At 40.0% G+C, this 25,809-nt stretch overlaps 1 protein-coding gene across 1 annotated transcript; it reads left to right on the top strand.

The window, feature by feature from the left end:
• The first annotated feature begins 2,125 nt into the window (after window positions 1–2,125).
• Window positions 2,126–18,629, top strand: DAZL (deleted in azoospermia like). Its single transcript, XM_075495569.1, has 11 exons — window positions 2,126–2,201; window positions 6,038–6,183; window positions 6,452–6,543; window positions 7,920–7,971; window positions 11,510–11,576; window positions 11,895–12,028; window positions 13,438–13,515; window positions 14,408–14,458; window positions 16,858–16,962; window positions 17,712–17,810; window positions 18,576–18,629. Exons 1-11 carry the CDS (start codon window positions 2,126–2,128, stop codon window positions 18,627–18,629), a joined length of 954 nt encoding a protein of 317 aa, XP_075351684.1.
• Window positions 18,630–25,809: the final 7,180 nt, after the last annotated feature.

The raw sequence follows: 25,809 nt of genomic DNA, 5'->3' as shown, positions 1-25,809 counted from the left end.
GCAGCATCTGGAAAAGGTGAATACTTGGTACATTGTTAAAAAAAAGATCTATGCATTAGAAGAAACAAGATCTCATAGGAAAAAAATAGCTTACTTGTTATATACACTTCAGTTTATCAATTTAGCTTTCTACTTCCATTTTTCATCCTAAACAAATATCATTCTTACACCTTTGCCATTAAAAAACCCCACGTAAACCAAAAATCTTACTAAACTAGCCCCATCAGAGGCTGGGTTTATTTTGGTGAGGTATCTGTAAGTTTCCCCTCTCCCTGAAACTTTCTAAAATCTGTATCTGTTCTGAACATTTGATACCAGTGGCAAACAACTATTTAAAACTAATTTCCAAAACCCAGTAGAAACATCTTATTACTGTAGAACCAGAAGGGCTTCCAGAGAGGCTTCCTTCTAGAAAGGTCTTGGGCAACTGGTGAACAGACAGCAGGTTGGTTTTCAGTACAGGCAGTAAGCAATGTGATGGAAACAGCTTGCTCTAGAACAGCTGTGTAACATTGGTTCGTGAAAACACTGATGAAAAAGCTTCAGCTTTTGTCTCAGAGTGAAAGCCTCCAACAATACAGCACTCTCAAACCTCAACAAACCAAGTAAGTGCTAGTTCTTGTCAAAAAGGCAAGAGCGTGCTGCTACCACACGCACTCAACAGCATCGTCCTTCTCAACAACAAGGCCACAAATAATAGCCCCACCTAATCTCCTAACAAAGAGAAAAGCTACGGTACCCTTCACCCTTTGTCTACAGACACTCTCCTCAGACACAGACAACACAAGAGCTGACCTGTGAAAGGCGGGAGGGGGCGAGCGCCCAGAGAACCCCTTAGACCGCGCCGGTGCCGGCTGTGAGAGAGCGGCGAGGGCGGGTGTGGCCTTTCCCCGCCCCTTCCCACTTGGGGCTACTTAAGGAGAAGAGCGGTAACCAAAAGGAGCTGCCTTTCTCTACCTTTGAAAGAAAAAAAAAAAGAAAAAAAAAAAAAAGGACTGTCCGGTGTTTGTTTTCTCGGAAAAGTTCGTATTGTTTTTGTTCTAAAGGCCTCGTTTATTTTTAAGTGTGTGGGCGCTGCCTCAGCTTCGGTGAATGATGGTGAGTGGAGGAGGGACGAAAGGGAAGCGGGGTGAAGGGGGTGCGCTTGAACGCTGAGCCATGGGGTGGCTTGTTGCTGGGGGCTGTAGCGGCTTGCTCGGTTCCTCCCGTGGGGAGCGGACGTGAGAGTTGAGCATTAACTTTTTTTGCTTGCTCGTAGGGGACCCACAGCCGTGGTAGCGTCGCCTTGTAACGCAGTGAGGGGTGTGCCGCTGCTTGGGCTGAACTCCTGAGGGTTACTGTCATTTTTAATACCCTGAAGGTTTTAAAGCCTTAAGAGGAGGTGCGGGATTAAGGTCAGGGAAGAAATACTGCAAGTAAAAAGCCTGGGGCTTGTGTGGGGGAAAGTGTCAGGGCTCGCAGCCGTCGGCGCCATGGTCTGGTAAAGACTTCGCGGCAGCAGCCGCTTCACACCATGAGCGGCCATTTTGTGGCGTCCCTGCCACATGGCGCTGTGCCGCACTGCCGGGCTCTCTGCTCTGCGTATGGCCTGACCGGGCGCTCTTGTACCTGCGCCGGCAGGCCGAGGCCACGCCGGCGCCGTGGCTGGGCGCGGACGACGCCGGTCGGCTCCGTCTGGCCCCAGCTTGCATACCCACCCCCACTTGCCGTTAGGGTCAGGCTGGAACCCTTGCCCCGGGCGTCGGGGGCTTTCAAACAGCTTTCATTGTCCTCAGAGGGGCGCTTCCCCTTTTGCCCTCCCCTCGCTCCCAAAGCTCTTGAGGAGCGTCAAATCCTCTTCCCCCGCGCCTCGTCTGGTAACGAGGCCGTTAAGCAAGCGAGGTGCGAAGCCTGCAGGACGTGAGGCCGTTAAATGGCTGCGGGGCGGCGACCCCGCCGTCTTCGTAGGGCGCTCGCCTGAGGTTCCCCGCTTGTTTTGTGGGGTGGGGTTTTTTGGGGTTTTTTTTTTGGTGTGTGGTTTTTTTTTTTCTTAACCTGCCGGAAAAAGGAGGCTTCGCGTAGTCCGCTGTGGACTCCATGTGGTCAGTGGGAGTTACTGCCTGAACTCGCACGTTGCTTCTTCGACATGCAAGTTGCTGTGTCTTCTTCAGGAATTTTTTATTTGAAAAACGGAGTTTGCGACTGTAACCCAGACACTTCAACAACAACATAAAAGTAGGGTATTTTTTTAAACAGTTAAGCCTTGTAAGTCGCAGCCGTTAGCGTGCGAGCGTATTGCAGTACTTGACTGACAGCTCCACCTGCTGTCTAGTGGGAAGACTACGTTGTTCTCCCTGTACTGGGAGCCATGTTCGTTCTTTAGGTAGTGTGCTGTCATGGTAACCGATTCCTGCTCACAGAAAGTCTGCGTAGCAGGACATATATCAGGAGTTTTAAATGTTTAAAGAAGATGTTTAATACTTACTTTAACCAAAGAATGTGTGAGGTCAGGGCAAGACGGGGAGAAGCCGAAGAAATCAGAGACTTGTACTTCTGTGGCCAAAAGAAAAGTGAAGGTTTTCCTCTCCTAGATGTGCCTAAAACTGAGTGATGTTTGTAACCCACTTGAGCAGCTAGCTATTTCCACCACCTGGCCCTAACGGTAGTCCTTTCTCACCTTTTTTTTTTTTTTGGCCAAAAGTCTAACTGGCTTCATGACTACTGTAATCAAGAGGTTAATCCAGTTTCCTGGTATCAACTTAAACTTAATGCTTGCTGGAATAATGGCAAAGAGCAAACTGACTGTGGGAGAAAGGAGAAAAAAAAACCTGTTAGTTTCAGTAAGCTGAAAAACTTTGAATAAGCCCTAAGTTTCCTTACATCTAGGCATTTCATTTCAAAGATACTTCATGAGATGGATAGATGAATCAACCCCACTTAGGGTATTTTTGAAGGTTTGGGTCACTTCGGCTGATGCTATAATTTCAGGGTAGCCAATTCATCAACTTCAGGATTTTCCAGATTTTGAAAACTTTAGATGGCTTAGGCTTTGGACACTGATTCAGCAGCAGTGTGAGTTATTTGCCCATACTGTATGTAGAAGTACAATCGTTTACCTTATGCTACGTTAGGTAATAAAATAACAATTACACATTGTGCTGGTAAAATAACTTGGTTTTAGAGAGGGCAATATTTTGTTTGAATTGGCAAAAGTTTTTGCATTGTAGTACTGAAGACTTGAAAAGTAACTTTGAAAGGAGGAGATTTTGTTTTCGGTCTTCATACTGTAAGACTTCTACCACTGTGCATTTTTCAACAAGAGTTCCTCTTCAAGTTCTAAGAAATACATGTATTAACAGATCTTAAAGCTTATTTTTGATGTTGACCAATTTGTCAGCATACCTAAGTAGCACGTTTACTCTCTCTCTTAGATACTTAATGTGTAAAAGCATTAAATAAGTTTATTTTCGTTGAAAATTGTGTCCCGCATCATTAGCGTGAAAAATGAATGCTGTGCTTCCATGGCAGCCAAGACCATCTATGACTTGGGTACCAGCAGTATCTGTATGCCTACCCACTTCCTTGTGCTGGTGCTAGCACTTGTTGGGTGCCTCTGCTGTGAGCTGTTTCTTGTTCTAGGTTGCCAGAGAATTTGCACAGCAAAGTGAAAACTCTTTTAGCCTGGTTTGCTGAAACAGATCCAGAAAGAAAGAAGTAGAAGGCAACAGTTAGGTCAGCTTAAGGTTGGTGTGGAGTTGTAGTCTCAGATTTCAGTTCAAATGCCCTTTAGCTGGGGGTGCAGCCAAAGAAGTGGTCTCTTCCTCCCCTCTTGCTTCATTTTTGTCCTTGTTGTGTTCTTATGCTAGCACAAGTGTTTATGTAACTGCAGAATGAGCTTGGATCAGAGGTGGATGTGTCTGAAAAGTACTGCAAAGTTTTTCTCCTGTGAAATGTAGGATTGATTTCCTTGCACAGTGTTGTAAAGAGCTGTTGTGGTACAATAGGGAAGGGGGAGAACTACCCTTTTTCTGTGTACAGCAGCAATGTTCTATTACACAATCTTTACTACCGTGGAACAGTGGAAGTTGCAGTCTCCAGCTTCACTGGAGGGTAGATGAATTCTTAGAGGATAAAGGGAATGGATTGACTTGTAACTTTATTGAGAATTTGCAGTAGGAAGCTAATAGTCAGTCAGTAAATTGAGCATAGGCAGCAGTATCTGGTGTGATGGAACCAGAGTCTGTCTAAGGTATAGCTTCATGAAATGGTTTTGAACTGAATTGATGGCTTAGTGCTTCTCAGAAGAAGAGGCTAAGCTTCCTCCATCTCTATTTCCTCTTCTGCAGGCACTGATCCTCAGGTGGATCTGGTGCTTGTCTGGTAGCATGGTAAGCTGATTCAGTTCTCTACAATGGCAGAATACTGACAGGGTGAAAACCTGCTCACTTCTACGTTAATCTTCCTGCTAAATTTTTGTTGAGCCAGCTTAATTTCAACTGATAAGTGTTAGAACTTGTGCAGAGGAGGTGTGGGAAAAGAGATGGGGCAAACCTTCTCTGGCTTTTAGTAATGGTGTGTTGTTAATTTGGTTCAGTCACACTGAAATCATATTTGGAGGGCTGGATTCTAGTTTTGGCTTTGTTTAATTGCTGAGCAAATCATGTGCCACATGTATAGTTTGGTTCTTGTAATTTCCTCATTCCCTTACTGGGTGTCCGGTTTGAATGAGTACTTGTCACACGGCTGCAGTTTAAATGTGCATTAAACATGAAAATTGTTACACTGAAAAATTGGATGCTACCTATTGCAAATCATTAGGTTTCAAAATACGGGATAACTTTGACAAAATCAAAGTTTGGAATATATAAAGTAGGGATAATGCCACACCAGTTTAACTGTAAGGAAAAGCTTATTAATGTTTCAAAGTACATTAATATAGAGGGATGAGTAACACTTAGCTGGTCAGAGTAGTTTCTGTTCTTAACAGCGAAGCAAAGCATGGCACATAGCTAGAACCATTCATTCAGGGGAGTAGATGATGAGAGGGGCTAGGGTTTGCGGTGCTGTGGTGCTTATGTTGTATTTTAGTTCTTGTAAATACCTTTTAAAAAACACACTTCAGACCTTGTGCAGAGTATGAAACACACCTTTGTTGGCATCAGTAACAAGAAATGGAATTGCATGTGGTCTGTTCATCTGAACAAAATACTGAGTTACTGTTTGTTTAGGGAGCATGGTGTCTTCCTCTGCACTGAATGAATCCATAACTTCTAGGTTGTGACAAAATGCTTTAGGACCAAAATGGGCATCTGAAGTCTGGGTGTGCAAAGTGCATCATGACTGTAGGTGCCCTGTAATCTTAATGTTTTTTTGCAGTTCTGTACATGCAGTGCATGCTTAAGATTCTGCTTTGGTGCAGACAGCTCAAAGAAGTTTGTAGTCAGTCATATTCCTTTTGTAGTTAAATTGACAAAATACTTCCTCCCCCCCCCCCCCCCCCCCCCCGAGAAAATGAATAGTGTGACTATTCCATCAAGGTCTGATTTCCTTTCTTACAGTTAACTTGTAGTATAACCCTGTTACCTGTGCTCTAAGGCTGTTTGTAAGCTTACTCACATCTCAAGTACTTAAAGCTTTTGACCAGGAAGATGATGGAATTTGTTCTGTTGGATAATCAATTTACAGTAAACTGTATCTTTAAAGAATTTGATTTCTTGCTTACGTCCGAAAGGAATTTGGTCAAGTTCTGAAATGAATTATTTTGGTGTTCTCGCTGTGTGTCGGGTAGTAGCAACAGAGATCACGAAGCTTTAGATGGCCATACAGGGCTACTTAAAGTAGCCTAGGTTAAGTCTAGATTTAAATTTTTAAAGCTTCTTAGAATAATTACTTCAACTTTTTTCCAATGAGTGGTCTATATGCAGCAAGTACTTCCTTTAAGGAATTGGAAAGGTGCTACTGAAATTCTTTGTCCCATGGTATATCGATAGGAAGATGCAGGCATTCTAGTATCTTAACATGTACTGTAATAATTTGACTGAAATATGTATTTCTGTTTAAATTTTTCAGTCTGCAAATGTGGAGGTCCAGTGTGCGGGTGTCTCAGAGGATAATGCCTGTTTGTCAACAACAAGTCAAGGATATGTTTTACCAGAAGGAAGAATCATGCCAAACACAGTCTTTGTTGGTGGAATTGATATAAGGGTATTTATATACTTTTAATTGTTTAAGATGGGTATAGGGCACTTCAGTGGGAAGAAAATGGGGATTTGACCCCTGGGTTTGGGGTCTTTTTAATGTGTGTCTTTACCAATCTTAAGGTATTGCAGTGTCATGAGAGAATTTTGGAACAGGTGACTAACTTTAGTTCTTGTAGCAGTAGAAAGTGGGTTTAAAAAATGGTACTGGCTGTTTTAAATCGGTTCTAAACAGTTGAATGTGTTTGAAGAAGTTAAGACTTTGTTTCTTTTAGATGAATGAAGCAGAAATTCGGAGTTTCTTTGAACGATATGGTACTGTGAAAGAGGTGAAAATAATCACTGACAGAACTGGTGTTTCCAAAGGGTGAGTAGAATGTGAATAGTTGTTTTAAGTTGCTGCTTATGTGGATATAATTCTGTCATAGATAATATGAGCAGCTACTTAGCAATACACTTGACATGCTTAAGCCTTAACACTAGCTGCAGTTTTCTGTTGTGGTGAATTAACACTGTGAAACCTGTAAATCTAGATGGTCCCTAAATCTGTATAATCTTATAAAGAATAGCCTGATTTTTCTGACTTCAGTCTATCTGTTCAGGGAAAAGAGGGTTATTGTCACTTAACCAGTGGAAACAAAGGTTGAAACTTGTGTGATGCTTATGCAGACAGTTCTTTCGTGGCCTCTTCTGATGGCTAGAGTAGTTAACAACAATCTGGAAAGAGTTCAGGATGGTTAAGAGAAGGGGTAGATGGCTTATTCAGGGCAATGGGACTGCACTCCTCTGACACTCACGGATAAGTTATAGATAAAACAACCAAACTTGTTTGAGTGAAGAGTGAAACTGAGTGAACAAAGTTGAAGCAAGGGAAATTCCTATTGGACATACAGAAAAATTCTGAATTGTCTGTGGTGAAACACTTAAATAAGGATGTGTACGACCTTAGCTTGTTGAGTTCTGGGGAAGTGCTCCCAGTTTTGAAGTTATCCCTGCTTTGAGAAGGAGGCTTTACCCTCTGGAGGTTCCTTCAAGGCCAATTTTTTTTTCTAAGATTCTATGAGCAGATCCTAAAAAGTCATGTTTTTTCTTGGGCACATGTAGTAATGTATGAGGTTGAAATCTGTTTTATTTCTTCGTATTCCTTGCTAGTCTTCATGGTGAATTCTCATGTGCAGTTAGCCAGTGTATGTTCTGAGTATTGATAATTGATATACTCCACTGATTGACACAGCTGTTCCTGTAATGCTCTGAAATTATCTTCATTTTATAGACTAGATAAACTAGGGGGGCAGTGAAATGAATTGAAAAACCTCTTCAAGGATCACTTCCCCCAGTGGTCTCACTGTTCCTGTAATGCCTGTTTTCATCCAAACCTCTGCAGTAATTAAAAAATTTGATGATAATTCAGAGCTTAATACTTAAAAGGTGTTTTTTTACTTCCTCAGTAATATCAACAGTAGTGTTCATTTTGAGTAGCTGAATTGGAGGAATAGCCCTTACATCTATTTCATATTATTCTAGAATCTGTCATTCAGTTACTTTCATCTGGCCCAGTAGTATATGCTGCTAGTTAGCAGTAAATACATTTTCATGCTGAATTATAAACCAATGTCCTACTTGATACTTTTGGCATGCAATATAATGTACCTGGCATATGCTGTTAACTGGTCTTGTTCAAAATAATTTAGCTAACAAACAAATAAAAATGTGGTTATTGAATAACCTGTTTTTTCTCTTCAGGTATGGATTTGTATCTTTCCTGGACAACGTGGATGTCCAAAAAATAGTGGAAGTAAGCTCTTTGTCTAAATTATCTGAAGTTGGTATATGAAGGCTGGAGACATGTTCAGGGGAAACGAAGTCATGCACCCTGTAGAGTACATTAGGATAGGGAAAATCTAGGGCTGCCCAAAAAGTAAACTTGCTAAAATCTCTACTGGTGGTAGAATCTTTGTACATTTACTTAAGTAAGAAACAAAATCACTTTTAGCCTTGATGTGCTCAAACATCTCATGTCATTGTATTTCTGGTTGTTCTCATTAATTTATGTGTTTTGAAAGCCTCACCTGTGTTTTTGGCTGCCTGCTCTCTGTATTGGACAATTGTCATAGAACCCTTCTACTTATGGCAGATACATAGATCTGTCAGCATTATTACTGGGAATGACAGTAACACAGAAAACAGCAAGTCTCAGCAGCTGACATATATGTTTTTCTTGCAGTATTTGTGCGTTTGGATGTTACCTGGAGTGCAAGTATTTTTTTAAGCCTCCTTGACTATAAGATGTGACTGTTCATGTGCCATATGGTTTCCCTGTAGTTCACACAGGAGATAAAGGGGTAGAACTGTTAACAGCCCTTCTGCTCTTAAAGTTCAGTATCAGAGAAATTTTAAATCTCAACGCTTACAACCAAATACTTGGTTTTGATAGACTTCAGCAGGTCACAAACCACTGACAAAGCTTTTTGTTTTCCCTCTTTCTCCCAAAACCAAGTGCAATAACTGAAAATAAACATGTATTGAAATATTGCCCTCTCTCCCATGTCTCTGGAAGATGAACACTCTCTCACTTACTTCTGAAGCTCTCAGATAGGGAAGTAGGTCTGAAAGACAAATATAGATAAATGTGCCAGGCACAAATTTAGTGTTCTGTGGTAAGTTCAGATGTGTTTACTGGCTGTCCAGCTCCTTAAGGGGGAAGAGGAACATGTTTGAACAAAGTGGAGAACAGTGAAACTCCAGCAGGAGATTCTTGATTCTTACCAAAAGACTTCAGAAGGTTGCTGTTCTTTAACTCTTATGGTATGCTGACAAAAATACTGCTGTATTGAGCAACAGACTTTATCTGAGAATACTTTTTTTTTTTAACCATGGCTTCCATTTATTGTACTAGATCAGTGTGGAATGCTTGCTCTAAGGCAACAGTCTCTTTAGAGACCTCCTGAGTAGCACTGCCATTTGAGCCATGTACTTTGCTGATTTCTTTTTTTTGTGCATTTCTTCAAAACTAAAAGCCCTCAGTGTATCTTTGTTAATATAGTACTCACTGATGAGACTTTGTGTACCAAAGGTCTTGGAAGACCCAGAGGTATATGGTGGATATTCTTTTCAGTGCAAGTTTCAGGTGTACAGGCAGTACAAATTACTGCCTTGTCAGGAAGAAGCATGTCCAGATAGACATCGTCTTACAAAGCTGTTGGTTTCTGGAGGGTATGGAAAAAGGGAAAGAATGATCATCTGCATTTTAGAGCTCAAGTTACAAGCAGAGATCACATCACTAAACCATTTCAGGCATTATCTGTACTGAGTGGTCAAATGTTTTATGCAAATGAACAAGATACAGCCCCTCCATGGTTAGAATCAGTCTAGATGCCTGTGTTTGTCTGCCTAGCTCTGTAGCTTTGTGCAACCTGAAAATATTTTTCTTCTTATTTAGGTCCAGTTCCATTTGTAACTGCACTCTGGTCCAGAGTGAACCTGTTTGCAGTTCAGAACAGAAAGCTACCTTCTGCTTTGAGGGGAGGCCTGTCTTCTAAGAGCTCTCATTGCTCAGGTGGAAAAGGTGGTTGGTTGCATGGTTCTGGGCATAACAGGATTGCAGGATCAATTAAAAAAAAAAAAACAAACCAACACAACCTGTCAAACTAGTCAGGGCACTTCACCTTTTTTTCCACCCATGTCTTACTTTACTCTATTTCTATCAGCACAAGAAGATGATCAAATAAGACTTTTTATATCACTATTATTCTGCTTATTACAATCAACAATAAAGTTGCTGTTATATGTTCAAAGCACTTTCTTCAGCAGAAATGGGAGAAAAAGCTTAGCAAGGTGTCTAAAATTGCTAACTGCATGTTTTCTTCTGAAGCAGGCGAGTTCTTAGTGTTGCATGAGATGGAGAGTCTAGATAGACTATGTATCTGCATCTAATACTGATCTTAATACTTGGTACTAAATTTGTGTTAATTGGTGTAAAACAAAAATCTTTCACTTCTGATGTGTAAAGCATTTGTAAACCTCGGTGCAGCCCGCTGAACTGTAACAGAGTACCTGCTTTAGGTAGTGTCATGTGTGCTATGCACATCTTCATGGGTAGGTAAACATGTTTCTTGTCACCATCTTGGCAGAGAATGTGAGATCAGACCCAAAGGTGAATTCTCTCTTGGGAGTTTTGTGTGGAGAAGTTCCTGAGTACCTGAATAAACATAATCTGCTTAAATCCATGTATTAAAGCAACTTTCTGTACTCCAGACTTAAACTGTAATCTTGTAGAGAACAAAATCTTACAGACCCTCTTCTACAGTCAGTCCCAATAGACCTTGAAGTGTGAGGATGTTGTGGTGCCACTTCAGCCTACATCCATTGGTGAATGTTATTCTCATTTTCAGACTAAGCAGTTTCACTGAAGAACACAGAATTCAACTTCTGCAGGGAGGGTGCTTGAAATTCTTCCTGTGCTTTTGTGATGGCCCCAGATAGTGTGCTGGCAAAGCAGTACTCAGTCATTGATAATTGCAAGTCTGAAATCCTGCCTTCTGTGTGAACTAGCATTTGGGCAGAACTTGCAGAATGAGAAGTTACATGTGTCTCAGGCATTTGCTGACTACTGAGGAGTGCTTCCAGTCCTACTTTGCAAGTCTTTCAGATGCTTGCATTCCTGAGTTTGGGTATTTGAGGAACATGTGAACCATATTTCAGTTTCACTCTTTCTTGATTAGTCTGTGCTGCATAGATGCTTTGGCCAAAAAAGTTGTGAAATATCAGCATGTTTGTTGGATGTTCTGAAGGAGTGCATGTGAAAATTTCTCTCTTGAGAGAGTACAGTAGCATGCAGGTAAGCAGTAGTGCTTAGCCTTTCATTTCCTTTAATATTAGGTGGACAGCTTCTAACATGTTATGTGCAGCCTGTTAGGAAGTTTGTGGGAAGGAAGGTAAGTGGTGATGTAAATAGGATTTCAAGGGAACCTAGAGTATGGTCACTCTTACATTAATATACTTACTGAGGCAAGAATAGTTTGAATCTATGTATATAAAACCTGGAGGCTGACAGGCACTAATATGTGTTTGCAAACTACTAGTAGTGCATGTTGCTATTAAGGCAAGTGATATATAATAGGTTTGGAGAGTTGGTGGTAGGCAAATGGGTGTGCTGAGAGCATTGCAGGAAATTAAAGGTAAAAGGGTTGAGGTGGGAAAGGAGAGTGGAGGCTCTTGAGCCTGTATGCAGAGTTGATGATACTGTGGTGTAGAAGCAGAGTACAGTCTCTTTAAAATCAAACAAACCACCCACCTCGCTGATTCTGCAGCTTACAGAATAACCTGTCTTTCAGTCACAAATCAACTTCCATGGCAAAAAGCTGAAACTGGGGCCAGCGATTAGAAAACAACAAAACTTGTGTAAGTATATATAAACACATTTGCTCATATTACAAGTATATGTTACAAATTTGTGTTTTTCTTAATTATTAACATCCTTGTAAATACTTTATCTGATGTAATAGGTATATTACAATTAAACTTCAGTTCTGAATTTTATGACCTTGCTACTTGTGTAATGTACAGTTTTGATGATAAAACTGAGGTTGGTAGCACAATACAGTTAATGTTGAGTTAAGAGTCCAAACACTTCAGGTTTTTTGCAGCTTGAATTCAGATTACTAATGAAATACATGTGAAAATGTCTTAATACATCATTTTTCTTTGCTTTAAAACAAGGTTCTTATGTGCATCCCAGACCAGTCGTCTTCAATCCTCCTGCACCACAGTTCCATAGTGTATGGGGTAATCAAAATACAGAGACGTACATGCAGCCTCCAGCTGTAATGAGCCCCGTAACACAGTATGTTCAGGTAAGGCTGTTCATGCCACTGATTTTGAATCATAATTAAATATTTTTGAAGGTGCAAGCACATACAACTTCAGGAATACGTATTGAGATTCCAATCTTATCTTACTGGCTTGTTTTCGTGTTACCTTCCCCAATAAGAAGTGCCTGAATTCAAACCACTTTAAAAGAGTGCCAACAACCTTGAAAAATTTATGCAGTGATGTGACCTCTTTATAAAACAAAAGACAGGGAGATACTTTTTATTTTGAGAATGAGAAAACTGTTGAAGGTGGAGCTAAGATTTAATTATGTAACAGTTCTTAAGTGATCTTGTTACTTGTCACAGATGCACTTCACAAATCAAATGCATCCGGATGTTTTAAGGTACTGCTGCCCTGCCTCAGAATAAACCACAAACTTTAAAATGTGTTTTTTTTAAACAAGTATGGAACCAGAAGTTGGCTGTGGTACTGTTTTTTTCTCCCCTCCTAGCTGAACAGATTCTTGTTTCTGAGCTGCTGTTGTGTCTTTGTTAGAACGCTGTGTTACGACATCTGCTGTTAACAGCTGTGACCAGTACAGTATGCCTACAGGACATCACTTCATTGATACTTCAGATAAGCATTCTTACTGAGGTGTAGGCAGAGTACTTCTGACCTTGTTATGAGTCCTGTACTGTGAATAGAAGGCTTTCCAGGTTACGGTCTCTTCCTGTATTAACCCTATATGATATGGCAATACAACAGGGCAATATTAATTGCAAACTGATTCTGTTTTGTATATTTTCTTAAGCACACGAAGATGAGCAAACTGCGGTGACTTTCAGAAATATTTTTTTCAAGGGCAGAGAGCTTGATGGTAGTACTCTTGCTGATTCTGTAAGTTTATTGGGAGAGTGAAATAGTGTAGGAGGAACTAATTCTCTTAAATGCTGCAATGTGCCTTTAACCCTTCTCAGCTTCTTCAGAGAATATTCCAGGTTAACATTGTGTTAAAATACTTGCGGTGAAGAAATGCTGGGAAATTGTCTGAATTGTAATACTTGCCTTTGGCTCCAGGAAACTGATCTTCAGGCTGTAGTCCGTTATTTCATGGTAGTTGATCTGTTTCAGGTCTCTTAGAAAGTTCATGGGATGAGTTGTACTTCTGAAATGACTTAAAAGATCAGCTACAAGCAGATGTGGGATTTTTAGATATGTAATACACTTTAGGATCCCACTTTCTTGAGAATTGTTTTGTACCTGAAATGCTGAAGCCCCATGGGAAATCTAAGGGTTGCTTTTAAATAATGAAGCTAGTCTGAAAAAGGAAATTGAAGTAACAATGTGACTACATATTTCTAAAGATGTGCTCCTGGTTTTAAAATACCTTTACAAATATCAGACTTATCTTGCTTCAAACTTGCATTTTTAAAAAAGCTTTATTTTGCAGACATATCCATACAGTTCACCAGGTGTATTGATACAGCAGCAAGTTCCTGTAGGGTATCAGCCAGCCTACAACTATCAGGTATGTAATTCTTTAGTAGCAGCAGAAAGGCTGTTTGATACCTGACAACTTGAATGGAATGAACAGTGTTAACTGGAGTCTGATCTTTCTGTGTTTCTCTTTCTGTGAATTCTATTTCCCTTCAGCTCCTGCTTCACAGAAATCGGAAGTAAAAACAAAATTAGTGATATTTTTATTCTAATGCAATGAAAACTATTGAATAACTTAGCATACCCTGTTTTTAGTTTTAATTTTTTTAAATATGCAATGATAAAAGAACTCCCAGATTAGCAAAAATTACATGGATCAGTAGTACTTTTTTCTCATGGGAAGGAGCTTTGCATTTGTACATGCTATAGTACAGGTAGTTGATGTTAGTTACTTAAAACAGAATCACTGAGTCTTATCAGACTATATAAATATGGGATGTATATAGAGAGGGGATGTGCTCTTGAGTGCTAAAAATGTCTGGGAAGGCGCTTAGCCGATAGTGATTTTTTTTTTAACTCGTAAGTGAAATGTGTGAGTAAGTCCTGTTATTGAAACTAATTTAAGTTAGTAAAACTAAGTAGTTACTAATTGGAAGTAACTAGAGGTTTGAGATGTTTTCAGTGTGGCTGCTGTGATTCCCCTTATTTTCCTAAGCTTTAGAAATCTTACTGTTTAAATTTTTTTAAAACTTGGAATGAGAAGAGGAAGGAGGTAGTTGAATTTGTGGTAAGGATGACCTTGTGCTAAATGCTATGTGAAGTACACGTGAAAAAGCTATCTTGCTGGACAGAAGACTATAAACTACTGTTTAATGAAAAATCCAGACATGAAATGTTATAAATTGTGGCACTTAAAGAGCAGTTACTTGCCTGTTTTGGAAAAGAATGAATAAAAGCTGGTTCTTGTCCAATTCTTGTCTAAGGTTCAACCACAATGGCTTGCTGGGGAGCAAAGAAATTACGTTATGCCTCCGGTAAGTCTACAAAGTTAAACTTCTGGAACTTTGTCTTCTCAATTAGCACACTGTTTTGACAGCTTGATACTTAAAAAAACCCAACCTGTTGTTTGACTGGTTCTGTATGTAACCTGGTCTATACAAATCTGTAGCTGCTGACAGAGTAGGTAATTGTTTAGTATTTCCTACTGACATGGTGCTTTTTTAGGAGCTGCCTGGGAGAACAGAACTACTTGTTTTATGGTGTCACTCTGTACGTTCTGGTCATGGAATTCTGGAATTTTAACATGAACAGAATTGGTTTTTCATGAAAAGTTGAAGGAAAAATAAGTGGTGACCTGATGCACAATCCTGAGTTACAAGATCTGTATAATATTACTGCTTATTGTTCCAAATATTTTTAAAATTTAAAAAGCCTGAAAATATTCTGCTTTGCAAATACTGATATCTTATTTTTTGGCTCCTTTCAACAGCTTTTTTAAAATGATTTGCCAGGCTGCTACAGAGTGTAGATGGTGCTAATAGCTTCTAAGGAAATTATTTGCTTTCTGTGACAGTACACAAGTGACATCCACAAAAGAGGAAAAAATGTTGTGTATTTCTTTTAACAGTGTTGGAACTCAAACTTGCATCTGAGGCATTTTTGTGTTCTTTGGGTATAATCTTGTATATATTGAGTACAGTTTCTAGTAAGTGTTTAAAAGCTGTAATACTTAATTTTCTTCTGAACGGTATTCTTTCAAGCTAATTCCCAGCAGATGTCTGTAGAATGTGTGGAAGGTAAATGGGGGAAAAATGAAGAAAATGGAACTTTGTGCATATATATTGCTGCCTGTGTGCATCTGACAGTTCTGTCTCTGATCATGTTAGAAGAATACTTTATTCCTGCTCACTTCCAATCATGTGTACTAAACTTTACTTTTGGCTTCTTAGCAGAGAAGCAGCCTTTTTTCTTTTTATGGAAAGTCTGTATTTCTGTTAGTGAGAATTACCTTTGCTTTAATGGGAGAAGAGACAGACTTGAAAGAGTTCAGAAGTCACTGAAATGCTGATTACTCTGTTGGCTTGAAATAATTTTTGTTGAATAACATCCATGAATGTGATATAGCCGCAGCATATTACTTAACAATTAAATAGGAGCAAGCCAAAGAGTTTTTAGAGTAGGTTTGCATGGTGGTTTTCATTAGATATTTTAAACTTGATTATATGAGCAGACAACTTCTCTAGAATTACTTCAGTTAAGCAACTTCATCATTCTTTACAGACTCAAAAGAGGACAGGCACATAAGGAGATAGGAAACGTCATCCTTCACTCTACTGCTTTATATCTACCTATTTGTTTGGTGAATAATCACAATTTCCATTCATAAATGGAATGCCCCAGTTATGATGAGGTCAGATGAGATACACCTTTTGATGGTTAGGGATGGTGCTCAGAAAGGAGTAGTCTGCTAACACTGTAGGCTTCTATATCTCCCAGTATCATCAGCTTGAAATTAGTTTTGGTGTTGAAGGGCTTTTGGGAGTGTCAGGTGGTACACTGTGGTTACTGTGTATAATCACAAATAACATCCTTAAGAATGATGTTGCAAAAGCTGAAAACTGCTGTCAAGTCTGGGTAAATCTGACCACTTTGAGGGGGGAAAAGGAAGTTTTGCCCCTGAAAAGTGGGAATGCTTACCCTTGCTGTTGAGATCCTGGTAAAATTGGCTGTAAAAGCTGCTAATCCTCTCTGGAAGCATCTGGAAGGATGTTTCCATAAAGAGGAACTGCTTTATCAGCTTATTTGCTATTGTAATTAAACTCTGCACTGGGTTGCCAATTGCAACACTGCACCGTAAGCAGAGGGAAGTGGGGAGAGTTTTAAAAAAAAGCTATAAAATGGCTTGTGCTTTTCTAGACCTTTTTACATCTTAAAATTTAGTATATTAGCATGAAGGAAGCTTCAAACAAGAAAGGAACTATATAGAGAAAAGCAACTTCTTGGAAGGGCAGTGGTAGTAGATTTTTTTGCTTTCCCTTCTTTCATTTCATTTTAGTGTTTAATCTCGAAGTTACCTGTTGGTTGTCTCATTCTCAGTGAATGCCTTCATTGCTCAATACTCTTGACAGCAAAACCCATACATGGAGGAAGTAGGTTGAGGAGCTAACTCTCAAGAGTGATTACAGTGGGGAGAAAAGACATTTATTAGAATATATCCTTTTTGGAAGGAAGTAGAACTGTCTTAGATCAGGATACGGTATTTCCCCTGCTTGCAAAACTTTATCAAAAGTGTGAAGGTAGAGTTCACGCTTTTGTGAGTGGAGTATCAAAAGTTGGTATAACTTAGGGGTAGGTGAGGACCAATGACAACACAACTGTGCATGTTTTTTTGGTGTTACTGAAACACTGCAATATTTAAAAAAAAAAAATACAGGTTTATACTTCAGTAAGCTGTCACTGCACTGAGGATCCAGAATTTATACGGACAGAATGTACTGTTCCAGAGCCCATGCAGTCGTCTACTAACAGTCCACAAAAGGTAAGTGCTTTCTCAAAACTGTAATATTTTGTCATAAATCCTATTCCCAGAAACTTGCATGTGAGGCCCCCTTGGTGAAGAGGGCCTCTGACCAGTATCCTAGAAAATAAGGTTGTAGTTGCTGCTTTAGCCAGGTGCTCAATCCACTGTATCTGACTTCTGTGTACAACTTCAGAAGCCTCACGTTTCCTTGAAACTATTAGCGTTTGTCTATAGTGCTGAGGGCTGTATAAAATGTGTGTTCTACTTCATTAAGTACAACAGTGTTTAAGTGACAAGGCTTTATTTAATCTGCTGAGAATTACAGGGGAAATTGTAGGTACTTAAAGCAGGTTAGGTAGCACTGCCTGCTATCTTACGCAGACTTATTTTAAGCTTCAAACATCTGAATTGGTAACGTTTTACTTCCTTCTTCACTTTCTTTTGTGGAAGGTAACCCCAGTTTGGCCAACAGTTGGCTCTAAATTCAGTTTTCTAAAGGAGACTTCATTTTTCAGCTGTCAGCCTATTCCACAACTGAACTGGTATGTCACTGGTCAGAACTGTTATGTTGTAAGTAACATCTAAGGGTGATAATGAGTTACCAAGATTAAAAAATTTAAAAGGAAAAAAAGACAAAGGGCTCGGGAAATGTAAGGCAGTTGAGAGGAATCCTGAATGCAAAGTAAGCCCTGTGACACACCCATATTGCTAGTAGTGGGCTAACTAAGAAAATTAGTGTTACAGATGCACCTATAATTGTATTTCAGAAATCTGTGGACAGGAGCATACAAACAGTAGTATCCTGTCTGTTTAATCCTGAGAACCGTCTGAGGAACACCTTTGTATCACAAGAAGACTACTTTAAGGTATGTAGTGAAAGCAAAATTAAGTCCCTAAAACACAGCTGACCTTCAGCTTGTTCACCTACAGGATACTATAAAGGTGAAGGGATTAATATCTGGAATGCCATTTGAATTTTTCTTGTATATGCTGAGATGTATAGGTTGGTTTGGCTCTCAGTTGCTTAATGCTGGAAACAAGTCCTGAAACTGGATTCAGTGGATTTAATACAAGACTTTATAAAAAAAATTGCTGAACAGTCAACTCACAAACACTTAGAGGATAAGACTGGCTCATCATTTCTCAATGACAATTTGCTGAAACAGCAGTGGGTTACTCCCTAGTTTAGGTAGAGGAAGTTGAGTTTGAGCCTTGATAGTCTTTATACCAGTTAAGTACCCACTGTGGATGGTACTTTTTATACTTTGTGTAAAATGTCTATGTTTTAACCAATAAACTGTAGTCCAGGTTGGTAGCTGGTAGCTGTATTTTTGCTGTGTGTGTTCAGTCTTTGCAGAATTGCATGTTCTAATTACACTCCCAGTGGTGTTTAATTTATGTTGTTTATTAATGTTATTTCAGACTTTGCTTCCTTTTTAAAAAAAAGGACAGACACATGAACTAGGCACGTGTACTCTGAATCAGGAATATAGAAGCTGTATTTATCAGTTTTTGGAGGGGGGTGGATAGAGTACAGAATGTCTTCAGATATTTTTCATGAAACTTAGTGACTTTATTCTGATTATTATTTAGAATTTTTTTCCCTTGTCTTTTCTCCTATCCCATTCCAGGAGAGGAAGGCGCATCACTTCAGAAAAGGAAGAGCAGTACTCAAAAGTGTTTGATCAACAAAGACTTTAAAGTATTTAAATTTATTAACTTGATGTTACTACAGTTCAGTTTAGTGGTATATGTTGTATAACCTTTTTCAGAAAGTTGCTTCAAGTTGAAGTTTGTGTTCCTATTCTACCTGTTCCAATACAGTTGTCTTTGCTTGAGTAGTTTGAAGTTTAAAGTTCTAAGAGTTGACAAACTTGCAGGTTTTATTAATTGTTTGCATGCTTCCCCTGATAACTAACTGTCAAAGAGTTTATATGGGAAAAACACTCTTGGTTTGTTTGGTGCATGTGGATTTTGTTCTGAGCTTTAAGGTACAGTTTGCATGTTACACTTAGTTTTTCTTAAACCACAATTTAAGTGACTAATACTGACCAGTTACCTCTTGCAGTTTAAAAACGGAAGCAGTTATTTGCCCAAGAGGTTGTATTTTAAAACTGAGCTCTTAATCAGTGGAACAGAAGATGTCAAGTTGTAACTCAACTGAAGCCCTTTAAGTCTTCATTGTCTTTAGACTACGTAATCAATGTGGTTATGTTCATTAATGACAGTTTATGTACCTGCAGTCTTGAGCATCACTATTAGTTTTGCAAAAGTAATTAAGAGAATTCTAAAATTCCTATATGTAACTTAAGAGGCAAGAATGTAATTAGCTGTATTGGCTACTCAGTAGAGTACGCTTTTTTACTTGAAAAATTTTAGCAATACCTGTATATTAAAATTGTGAGAAAATACTGCATTTAAAATATGCCTTTATGTGATGCAAACTGTTAATCAAAGAATATCTGTAAGCCTATTTTAATAATTATGTAGATTTTAGTTGTGTGTTTTGAAACAATTAAAATAAATTTTTATTTTGACTTGGCTTCCCAAACTTCTAGTGACATGCTGATATAATACTAGAGTTAACTTTAAGCTACCTTGAGAAAGACATACAGCATAATAAAGATTTGTTGAAGCTATTGAAGATTTATTACCCTATATGAGAATTCCAGTTACTACAAATTCGTAGTAACAAACTTCATTTTGTAGTAGTTCTTAGTTCTACTCCTTCAAAACTGCAGCTGAGAGCTGTATTCAGTCTTGTATGTATGTGGGGTCCTAGTCTGCTTTTCTCCTCCTACTCAAACACCTGAATGTCTCCAAACTAAAACGGAAATTATGCCCCTCTTGTTAGGGGATATATACATGAGTTTGAATAAGATTGCATGTCCTGCTTCAAATTTCCCACAGGTTTAGTAGTAGTAATGGCTAGGAAAAGACTTGCCCAGAAGTAGATGTTAGCGAAATGTATAATGACAAGGGAACTGAGTTGCTACAGACCTGGGCATTTAAGGGAATATGGCTGCAACATGAAAAGTGTCCAAGGACTGCTTTTCAGGAGTGTTCTGGATGGAATTTTATGGGGGGGGGGGGTGGTGGGATAGAAATTATTATAGGTTTTGGAACCACTTTATGCAGAATTGTACCAATGTTCTGATAGCATAAATTGACCTGAAAAAGCAAAGCTGTTTTCTTCTCAGACTGTTCCATGTCACGAAAGATACTGTGAGAAGTGTTCCCATAATATCAATTTGCCATGTTTTTCTTGGACTGCTGTTTTAAAGGTAGTAGCTTGGTTAATTCAGTTCTGCGTTACCAGCTTTTTTATAAGTTTTCTCAGTATTTTTCAAAAAAGAATAAATCTGGGGTTTTCTGAATATCAGGACCCTTGCCTTTGCAACTTTAAGTACCTAAACAGCCTGCTTGGGCTGTTAAAGCTGTGATGTCAGTTTATTGATAAAAGGTAATTGTTTCTTTGCAAATGCAGACTTCATTTTGGCTTAATGTTCTAGTTGGCTTGATTGCCCTGGGATATATTTGAGGCTTTATGCTGTAGCTATAAGAAAACACTAAGTGCTTATGTGTAGTTCTCATAGAAGAATCTCAACACCAAAAGAAGAGATAAAACAGAAGATATCTACGTAGAGTGCATATTTTATGTTTATTTGACCAAGTGTTACCCATGGGAGCATCTGGTGAGTGAGTTGATTGTTCAGTATGTTTGAAATGGTGGTGCTAGATACGAACTGTTCTCACAAGCATGCTGAGAAGGCTTATCACAGTGAAATGCATAGCCCAGGCCTTATGAGTGCCATTTATTTTCTCTTCCATTAGATCATGTTGGGTTGGTTTTGTTAGCTATTTCTCACCCGTAGGAAACTAATTTTTTTTTTATTCCCATCTGGGAATTGTACATTTTGTGGCATATGCCAGTAAAAGTAACAAGTTATAACTAAGAACATGCATTTTTAATGATCTTTTGAAGTACCCTATAAGCATAACACAAAAACAGTAGGTAAATCTCTTTTGTGTTGCATCCAGAAAGTTGAAACATCTGTTTAATATGGCTGTAGCTGAAGGCATTTCCAAAATAGGTGCACAGTTGGAGCTTCTTGCAAATTTGTACCTCTTGTATTGTCAAATCAAGTGGACCGTGTTGATTGTGAACTAGTAGGCAGTAGTGAGTTCTTGTGCAAGCAAAGGCAGATCCACAGAGTTACATACATTCTGTGTGGGACCCAAAAGCATGCAAGACTCCTTTAAATAGTAAGGCAGCTTTTGGTCAAAAGAAACAATCATTTAGATAAGATAGAAAAAAATACAATGCTTGCATTTACTTGGTATTAAGAGCTATGACACTTACTTGTTTTATGGTTCTTGCATGAAGTGTCCCAGTGAGCTGCTTGGTGCTGTGGCCTTTTCATACTCTTTTTACATGCTTTGCCACCTGACGGAATTATTCTTGGAATGAGACAGCCAGCCAGATGGTATTGTTGGATCTCTGTTAGAATGATTGTCTGGCACGGACACTAATTCCCTGTCAAAATGGAAACACTTTTTTCTTCTAGGTATTTGTGTGCTAAACCAGGATGCTAAATTCTGTCTTAAATTAAGGTGATGTGATCCTTGAATGCTACAAAGAAACAAAAGGATTTTCCCTTAATTGTATTTCATAGGGTTTTGTTTTGCATGCCTTAATGGAACAGACATGTTTAAAGTCCTCTAACAGGTATACAGTCTATATTCCTTGCAGGAATGACTTGGTAGACCAGTATTTTAGGATAGATGTTGTATAATTTAAAAGCTTTAATGTCTGCTGCTTTCAATGTAGCTGAGAAAGTTAAAAAAAAAAAAAAATTATGATCCAGGCTATAAAGAGTAAGTATCAGGGCTTCATCAGATGAAATGTGCATCTCAAGAAAAAGCTTAAGTAGCTTTACAACCTAGATGGATTCTTACTTTATACTTTTTCTTACTCTAAAGTTTGGGGTAAACTTTTCTTTAAACTTTCTTAAAGGGGGGAAGGGGGCAGCAGCACTTTCACTTTTTTTTTTTAGAGAAAGAAGGCACCCACTGTGTTTACAAAGGCCTTTGTATTGCCCCAGTGACTGTTCTGGCTTTAGTTACTGTGTACAAATTCAAAGGTGTTTTTCCAGTAGTGTGAATTTCTGTGTACTTGGTGCTCAAGGCAAACATGAAAAAGGGTTGTTCATTCTTTTAGCTTAACGTTGGGAGGCTCTAGTAAGTATAGTAATGAGGAGGACAGGTTTTACTTCAAAAATGTTACTGTAAAATACAGTGTCGGAGCTGAAAATAAGTATCTTTATCCATATGGTAACTGTTTTAGGACTAGCAGCATAATTAAAATCACAAACTCTCTCAAAACCTCTGAATGCATAGTCCAGTAAAGATGCATGCTGCAGTCAATATGTTTCTGATAAGGCAGAATGTTAGAGGTACTGCTTGTAAGACAGTACTCTACCTGTGGGTCTGCAACACTCCTCTACTCTTCTTGCAGTGTATGTTTTGTAATCGTGCCCTCTAAACTTCTAGCTGTTAACCTGTTCCTATTGGTACTTCTGTAAGTCAGGTGTTCAAATTTCAGTGTATTATCAGTGTATTGTTTGAACTATCAAGGAGGCTGCTTGCCTTTTCCTGTACCCCATTCAAGATAAGTCTGGCCTTATCTATATGTTTTATATCTTAAATTTAGAGGAATAATATTTTGCTGAGTGGTGCCTTTTTTTGGCTGAACAAACTTAACCAAATGTTTTTTCCCTTTATTTTGTGCTGGTTCCTTTAGTATGCTATGAATGAGTGTTCAAGGAATTCTTAAACTTCTTGTAAAGTCTTCCTAGAACAATTTAAGACTAGAACCACCAGTTAATAGAGGTTGTTCACTTGTTTCCCTGGAAGAAATTGGTGCTTAGAACTCTAAAATCATAGAATAGTTTGGGTTGAAGAGACCTTTAAAGGTCATCTAGTCCAGCCACCCCCCCTGCAAAATCAGCAGGGACATCTTCAACTAGATCAGGTTGATCAGAGACCTGTCCAGCCCCACCGTGAGTGTTTCCAGGGATGGGGCATCTACCACCTTTCTGGGCAACCTGTTCCAGTGTTTCCCACCCTCATTGTAAAAAAAAAAAAAAGTCTTCCTTATACCTAGTCTTGAGAATGTGCCCTCTTTTAGTTTAAAACCATTACCCCTTGTCCTGTCGCAGCAGGCCCTGCTAAAAAGTTTGTCCCCATCTTTCTTATAAGCCCCCTTTAAGTACTGAAAGGCTGCAAGAAGGTCTGCCTTCTCTTTTCCAGGCTGAACGACCCCAACTCTTTCAGCCTTTCTTCATAAGAGAGATGTTCCATCCCTCTGATCACTTCTGTGTCCCTCCTCTGGACCTGCTCCACCAGCTCCATGTCTGTCTTGTGCTGAGGATGCCAGAGCTGGACACAGTACTGCAGGTGGGGTCTTAGCAGAGTAGAAGGGCAGAATCACTTCCCTCAAAGTTTTGGCCTGTAGCAGTTCATAGGCTCATACGTAGCTTAGCTGTGCAGCCATCCAGGTCTTGCCATAAGCTGGCTTTAAACTGAATATAGAAAGCAGTTAAATGTTTAAAATAGGATTAATGGCTCCTGTGCATCATAACAAACAAGATAAATTATGCCTTTCGTAAAACATGCAAAGGGGATCCTTTGCATGGTGGAGTAATCTGAGGAACATGCTTGTAATTGGAATAGGCACACACTTCCACCCTTCTACCTCTGGCTTTTAGGAGGATATTAAGGCAGGTAATAGAATATGCATTTGTCAGAGGCCATATACTAAATCATAGAATGGTTTAGGTTGGAAAAGACCTTTAAGATCAAGTCTAACTGTAAACCCAACACTGCCAAGTCCACCACTATACCATGTCCCTAAGCACCTCATCCAACCGTCCTTTAAATACTTCCAGGGATGGTGACTCAACCACTTCCTTGGGCAGCCTGTTCCAATGCCTGACAACCCTTTCAGTGAAGGAAAATTTCCTAATATGCAGTCTAAACCTCCCCTGGTGCAACTTGAGGCCATTTCCTCTCGTCCTATCACTTCTTACTTGGGAGAAGAGACCGACCCCCACCTCTCTACAGCCTCCTTTCAGGTAGTTGTAGAGAGCAATAAGGTCTCCCCTCAGCCTCCTTTTCTCCAGGCTAAACAGTCCCAGCTCCCTCAGCCACTCCTCATAAGACTTGTGCTCCAGACCCTTCACCAGCTTCGTTGCCCTTCTCTGGACATGCTCCAGCACCTCAATCTCTTTTTTGTAGTGGGGGGCCCAAAACTGAGCACAGTATTCGAGGTGCAGCCTCACTAGTGCCAAGTACAGGGGCACGATCACTTCCCTAGTCCTGCTGGCCACACTATTTCTGATACAAGCCAAGATGCCATTGGCCTTCTTGGCTGTCTGAGCACACTGCTGGCTCACATTCAGGCAGCTGTCAACCAACACCCCCAGGTCCTTCTCTGCTGGGCAGCTTTCCAGCCACTCTTCCCCAAGCCTGTAGCGTTGCATGGGGTTGCTGTGGCCCAAGTGCAAGACCTTGCACTTAGCCTTGTTGAACCTCATACAATTGGCCCCAGCCCATTGATCCAGCCTGTCCAGATCCCTCTGCAGAGCCTTCCTCCCCTCCAGCAGATCAACACTCCCACACAACTTGGTGTCCTCTGCAAACTTACTGAGGGTGCACTCAATCCCTTCATCCAGATCATTGATAAATCAACACAGAGCCCTGGGGAACACCGCTTGTGACCGGCTGCCAAGTGGAGTAAACTCCATTCACCACCACTCTTTGGGCCCGGCCATCCAGCCAGTTCTTTACCCAGCGAAGCGTACACCTGTCCAAGCCATGAGCAGCCAGTTTCTCCAGGAGAATGCTGTGGGAAACCGTGTCAAAGGCTTTACTGAAGTCTAGACAGACAACATCCACAGCCTTTCCCTCATCCACTAGGCGGGTCACCTTGTTGTTGAAGGAGGTCAGGTTGGTTAAAGCAGGACCTGCCTTTCCTAAATCCATGCTGGCTGGGCGTGATCACTTGGTTATCCTCTACATGCTGTGTGATGGGACTCAGGATGATCTGCTCCACCAGCTTTCCTGGTACTGAGGTCAGGCTGACAGGCCTGTAGTTCCCCGGATCCTCCTTCCGGCCCTTCTTGAAGATGGGTGTCACATTTGCTAATCTCCAGTCAACTGGGACCTCCCCGGTTAGCCAGGACTGCTGGTAAATGATGGAAAGTGGCTTGGTGAGCACTTCTGCCAGTTCCTTCAGGACTCTTGAGTGGATCTCATCAGGCCCCATAGGCTTGTGTGTGTCTGTGGTGTAGCAGGTCACTAACCATTTCCCCTTGGATTATGTGGGCTCCATTCTGCTCCCTGTCTGTATTCTAGCTCAGGGGGCTGGATAACCAGAGAACAGTTGGTCTTACTATTAAAGACTGAGGCGAAGAAGGCATTAAGTACCTCAGCCTTTTCCTCATCCTTTGTCACAATGTTTCCCCCTGCATCCAGTAAAGGATGGAGGTTCTCTATAGCCCTCCTTTTGTTGCTAATGTAGTTATAGAAACATTTTAATTGTCTTTTATGGCAGTAGCCAGATGAAGTTCTAGTTGGGCTTTGGCCCTTCTGATTTTCTCCCTGCAAAGCTTTGTGACATACCCTTAAAGTATCTTCCTTTCTCTTACACACCTGCTGGGGTGCAAATCTCTGAAGGTAGTATCTTTAATTACTAGGAGAAAAATCCTCTTCAGACTTTTCAGGAGTTGCAGGACAATACCCCATTGCACTGAGCAGCTGCCCTGTGGGATTTGCAGGTAGGTTTCAAGTCTGCTACAGATG

Source organism: Mycteria americana, chromosome 2 (assembly GCF_035582795.1).
Source record: "Mycteria americana isolate JAX WOST 10 ecotype Jacksonville Zoo and Gardens chromosome 2, USCA_MyAme_1.0, whole genome shotgun sequence".
Taxonomy (NCBI): Eukaryota; Metazoa; Chordata; class Aves; order Ciconiiformes; family Ciconiidae; genus Mycteria; species Mycteria americana.
This window is presented reverse-complemented; position numbering and strand designations above follow the sequence as displayed.

Coding starts and splice junctions, on each gene's coding strand:
- DAZL (XM_075495569.1), top strand. CDS start 2,126: ATGCAAGTTGCTGTGTCTTCTTCAGGAATTTTTTATTTGAAAAACGGA. Junction 7,972..11,509: donor ATGTCCAAAAAATAGTGGAA/GTAAGCTCTTTG, acceptor CCTGTCTTTCAG/TCACAAATCAACTTCCATGG. Junction 12,029..13,437: donor CCGTAACACAGTATGTTCAG/GTAAGGCTGTTC, acceptor TTTATTTTGCAG/ACATATCCATACAGTTCACC.